General features: G+C 39.8%; 1 protein-coding gene across 1 annotated transcript; it reads right to left on the bottom strand.

Moving 5' to 3' along the window:
- Positions 1–3,412: 3,412 nt before the first annotated feature.
- LOC125591385 (aspartic proteinase CDR1-like) lies at positions 3,413–5,744 on the bottom strand. Its single transcript, XM_048765552.1, has one exon. It carries the CDS (start codon positions 4,957–4,959, stop codon positions 3,484–3,486), a length of 1,476 nt encoding a protein of 491 aa, XP_048621509.1. The 5' UTR covers positions 4,960–5,744; the 3' UTR covers positions 3,413–3,483.

Below are 5,744 nucleotides of genomic sequence, written 5' to 3'. Positions count from 1 at the left end.
TGGAAGCGTATATGGGTTGATAGGGAACGTTGTTGTAGGTGGTGCCGCAGCTGTAGTTTCTGAGTCAAAGTGTACAACTTTGTGGCATATGCGTATGGGTCACATTGGGGAACACGGTTTGAAAGAACTCCTGAGAAGGGGTCTTCTGGACGGGTTAAAGGACTGCAAGATGGAGTTTTGCAAGTTCTGTGTGATGGGAAAACAGTCCAAGGTATCTTTTAAGACGGGTCAACACACGACAAAAGGTCTTATTGACTATGTCCATTCTGATGTGTGGGGGCAACTCGGGTGCAGTCATTGGGAGGATCAAGATACTTCGTTTTATTTATCGATGACTTCTCTAGGAAGGTTTGGGTGTACTTCATGAAGCAGAAATCTGAGGTGTTCGAAAACTTCAAGATTTGGAAAGTGAAGTTGAAAATCAAACGGAGAGAAAGGTGAAGTACTTGAGATCGGATAATGGCACAGAGTATACTGATGGGAAGTTCCAGAAGTTCTGTGAGGAGCATGGTATTCAGAGGCACTTTACAGTGCGTAAAACACCTCAGCAAAACGGTGTCAGTGAAAGAATGAACCGTTCGATTGCAGAGAAAGCAAGGTTTTTGAGGTTGAATGCAGGGTTATCAAAACAGTTCTGGGCGGAAGCAGTAAACATGGCAGTCTATCTCATCAATAGATCACCAAGGAGTGCTTTAGGAGGGAAGGTCGCAGAAGAGGTATGGACTGGGGTAGATATTGATTTATCAAACTTGAGGATATATGGATGTCCAGCTTACATGCTAGTTTCGGGAGACGAAAGATCAAAGCTGGATTCGAAATCCAAGAAGTGCATCTTTCTAGGCTTAGAGAAAGGTGTTAAAGGGTTCAAGTTATGGGATCCTGAGGCGAGGAAGAGGATGTTTAGTCGAGATGTGGTCTTTGACGAGCAGTATATGGTGCAGCAGGCGATATCAGACCGAGTGCCTGTGACCATTGAGACTATCATGGATTCTGAAGCTACTCAGGAGGAGTCTGGTGGGGATAAACCAGGTGAAGTTAGTGATGAGCAGCCTGTGGAAGTAGTGCAGAAAGAGGCTCAACGTGGAACAGAGGAAAGTTTGGCTTTTAGGAGAACAAAACATGCAACAAAGGCTCCAGTGAGATTCGGGTTTGAAGACATGGTCAATTATGCTCTTATGGTCGAGATGGATGATCCTACCAGCTATCGAGAAGCTATTAATAGTGATGAGAGGGAGGAATGGATTGGATCTATGACGGAAGAGGCGGAAAGTCTGAATAAAAACAAGACTTGGGATCTTGTGGAGTTACCTGAAGGGAAGAGAGCAATTGGTTGCAAGTGGATCTATAAGATGAAGGAAGGGATTTCTTTGAAAGAACCTAAGAAGTTCAAGTCTAGAGTGGTGGCAAAAGGATATTCGCAAAAGAAAGGTATAGACTACGACGAGATATTCTCGCCTGTAGTACGACACACTTCCATACGAGCTGTGTTGGGTTTGGTAGCTGTTTGGGATTTGCATCTTGAGCAGATGGATGTGAAAACGGCATTTCTTCATGGAGAGTTGGAGGAAGAAATATATATGGAGCAACCTGAAGGTTTGGTTAAGCCTGGAGAAGAGCATCTAGTGTGTAGATTGAAGAAGTCTCTCTACGGTTTGAAGCAGGCTCCAAGGCAATGGTACAAACGGTTTGATTCATATATGTTGAAGATTGGCTATCAAAGATGCGAGTATGATTGCTGTGTTTATGTCAAGTCCCTTGGCGACCATTCTCCCATATTCCTTCTGTTATATGTTGACGATATGCTCATTGCTGCAAACGATATGGAGGACATAAATCGTTTGAAGGGGTTACTGGGAGAAGAGTTTGAGATGAAGGATCTTGGTGCTGCAAAAAAGATTCTTGGAATGGAGATTTGCAGGGATAGAAGCTCTGAGAGATTATAGCTTTCTCAGAAGAGTTACATCGAGAAGGTGTTAGAACGTTTTTACATGTCGAAGTCAAAATCAGTCTCTACACCATTGGCGAAGCACTTCATACTTTCAGCAGAGCAAAATCCAAAGTCTGCTGAAGAGCTCAAGGATATGGCAGAGGTTCCTTATGCTAGTGCAGTTGGTTGTTTGATGTATGCAATGGTGTGTACAAGGACGAATCTAGCACAAGCAGTTAGTCAAGTCAGTAAGTACATGTCTAATCCTGGAAGAAAACATTGGGATTCTGTGAAGTGGATTCTAAGGTATTTGCGAGGGACAAGTGACTATGGGCTTATGTTTGGAGGAGAAGTGCAGGATTCAGTTATTGGGTTCATGGATTCCGATTATGGTGGAGACCTTGATAATAGCAGGTCGACTACATGGTATGTATTTACTCTTGCAGGAGCACCAATATTCTGGAGATCGGTACAACAACCTATTGTAGCGATGGCAACCACTGAAGCTGAATACATGGCACTTGGGGAAGCAGCTAAGGAAGCAGTATGGGTACAAGGTCTTGTATCCGAATTGGGTGTTGATCAAGAAGGTGTCCAGCTACAGTGTGATAGTCAAAGTGCATTATGTTTGGCTAAAAATCAAGTGTATCATGGGAGGACGAAGCACATTCGTATAAGGTTTCACAAGATAAGGGAGTTGGCAGCTTCTGGAGAAGTCTTATTGGAAAAGGTGCATACGTCAGAGAATCCTGCTGACATGTTGACCAAGCCTGTTACAACGGAGAAGTTCAAGCATTGCCTGGATCTGCTCCGTGTTTGCCAATGCTGAGAAGCAAAGGAGGTTCCCCTCAGAAGATAGACGGGATAAAGAGTTTTGTAGAGATTTTTCGTCAAGGTGGTGTTTGTTGCATCTGTGTGTCTTAAATCTATGTGCACCAGTAAAAGCCCAGCACAAGATAAGGGAGTTGGCAGCTTTTAGGTTTAGGAAAATTTACTTTTTTAAAGATAAGTATGTATTCCTAAAGGATAAAGAAAATCGGGTTTTGAAGCTGATATAAATATTGGTCTAAGGGTTTGTAAGATGATTTATTCACACAATAATAAAAAACCCTAAACTAGTATTTGCCTCAATACATTTTGTTCTCTATTGTCTTCTTGCATAATTCGTGGCTGTTCACAACAATGTTTTAGCCGTAAACTTGTGTCTTTCCACCCAAAGTAGGAGAGGTCTGCATCTTATATGACAGTGGCTATGCTTCTTTTGCTATCTCCTTGCTTTTTATTTCCCAGCAAAGATGGGGATTAATACCGTTTAGAAAAAGAATGTTAGAAAACAAAGTTTTCTTCATCAAGTTATTCCTATTAGATAATAAGATAAAAAATGCAATTAAGAAGAGAGCCCATATATATTAGCATATAATGAAACAAATTAAGGATTCTACATGAACATAATTATGAAATGGGAAATTTAAAAGAACAAATATAGGCCAAAATAAATTCAGTCATTATTATTGTTAAAAAAAAACTAGTATAGTTTGAAGAATAGAAAGAACCAGCTACATTTTTGCACAATCTGCTGGCTTGAATGAGACCGTTTTAGAAACGGTGTCGTAGCCAACAAGGAAGTTCATCTGTGCTATATTCCCGTAAATGGCCAACTGGTCGTCCCCACGGAAGGCGAAGCAAACCAAATCCTCAGAGATTTGTATGAAGGCATTGGAGGAGTCTAACTTCACATCTGCTCCATCGAAATGCATAGTAATGACTGGAACATTCAGCTTAGCGGTTGCGCTGTAACACAGACTCAACACGTTTTGTGGATCGTTAATTTTCTCAGCATCGATTGAGGACGCAACCGCATCTTCGAGTTCGGAGTAAAAGTCGGTTGCGAACATGGTCAGAGTTGTGCCAGAGTCGATGATGATGTTCCCCTTGCCGCTGCTTCCATAAGAATCTGATACCGATGGGTATTTGATACTCTTGCTACCCACGCTAACGGATTCTAGGGTTAGGTAATAGAATGTTGCTTGCGATTTTGTGATCAATGGAGTTGAGACAGTTCCATTTCCCGACACAACCGCATTAGTTCCAAAGTTGATCTTGCTTGTTTTATCGTTATCTGAAGAGAGAGGGACCAAGCAGTACGAGAATTTGCCATCGATTGAGTCTCCGAGTTGCGAAATGAGCGAAACCGAACCGCCACCAAGTCCAATGATTCCAGAGCCCTTCTTGCTGAATGTTCCAGCGTTATTGTGACCACATCCAATGACGATATTTTTGAGCTGCACGGGGCGGTTATCAGTGGAGCCAAGCGTTACGGTGTCGGCGGCAACATTACCCTTTGTGTAAGACTTGTCCCCGTAAGACAAAGTGTAGGAGCAAGTGTTGTCTTCTGTCGAACAAGTGGCTTGATTCTCAAGGGCAGTACATTGTCTTGAGGAGCAAGAAACGTCTTTGTATGTAGAAGACGCTTTAGGGTCAAAAAGAGGACCATCCTGAGTGTAACAGTCATCGCATGGCTTGCACTGGGTCCATAGGAGATCGCTTCCCGTGTCAGCGATCGCCATGATCGGGAAGGGAGGAGTCCCCAGCGATATATTCATGAGATATTCACCTCCATCTGAGGTTATCTCAGTTTGAGGTGAGTTAACTGATGCATCTTTTCCGTTGAAATGGACAACACGGTTTACGGATCGGTGAACCACGTTTCTTAGACGCTGAGCAGAGGTTTCTGTCGGATTGTAGAAAGGCGATTTAGGAGAGTCGCGGTGGATCAGATCCGCGCTGAAGCCAAGTTTTGTATGAGCGTTTGCGTTTAGGAGAAAGGGTGAAGAGAGTACTGATAGAGCCAAGAGAACTGAAAAGAATATAGAAGCCATCGTCTTTGTATTTGAAGTGAAATGATGAGTTTTTTTTATTAGTTGGCAATCTAATGTGTTGGTATATATAAGGTTTGTGGGATGGTGGTAAATTAATTGCAACGCGCATGCTGAGATTTTTTTAAAAGATTTAATACAATCTACAAAATTCATTTCCCATTTAGACCTTTATATCTAAGGCAATGAAGAAATTAAATCAAAGAAATAAACACAAAGACTTGACCAAAGACTAAGCAGAAGCTATTATAGAAGAGATTTTATCATTTTAATGCACATATTTTATTTGATTTTATCTTTCATTCATTACCAAGAGTGATTCATCTCATATAGACTTGTTTCTTGTATTTTTTATTCTGTGTTTTCTTTAAATACTAACATATATTCCTATCCTCTTTGGATCCTATATTATTCTTCAAAACACTCAATAAATTTAGACGGATATTTTCATACATTTGTGATTAACAAAACACTCAACATTTTAATTGTTCTCATTTGGATTCATGTACCATTTCACCAAGTATGAATTTTAATTTTTTTTCATATAAAATTTTCAAAATAAACAAATCGACAAAACACTCAACATTTTAAGTGTTCTCATTTGGGTTCATGTACCATTTCACCTAGTTTGATTTTTTTTTATTTTTTCATATTATATATTCATAATTTTAGTTCAGCTATATTTTATCAACAAAATTATCAAAATAAATAAAATATTGATTATCAGTATCTTACAATTTATTTATTAAGAGCACATTTTTTGAATTATTTTTATTTTTGAAATGAATTGGTCATTATATTTTCATGATTAAAAAACAATACATTAAGATATATAATCTAACTTTTTCACTCATGTAATCTTAAGTTATAAAAAGGCAAACTCTCTTCAACTTTCTACCACGTTGGGACGTATAAGATTGATACGTATAAAATATAATTTT

This window comes from Brassica napus, chromosome C8 (assembly GCF_020379485.1).
Source record: "Brassica napus cultivar Da-Ae chromosome C8, Da-Ae, whole genome shotgun sequence".
Classification (NCBI taxonomy): Eukaryota; Viridiplantae; Streptophyta; class Magnoliopsida; order Brassicales; family Brassicaceae; genus Brassica; species Brassica napus.
The sequence above is the reverse complement of the archived record's forward strand: the minus strand, read 5'-3'. Positions and strand labels throughout refer to the sequence as shown.

Excerpts from the sequence above, each read along its gene's own strand:
- LOC125591385 (XM_048765552.1), bottom strand. The coding sequence starts at position 4,959 with ATGAATTTTGTAGATTGTATTAAATCTTTTAAAAAAATCTCAGCATGC.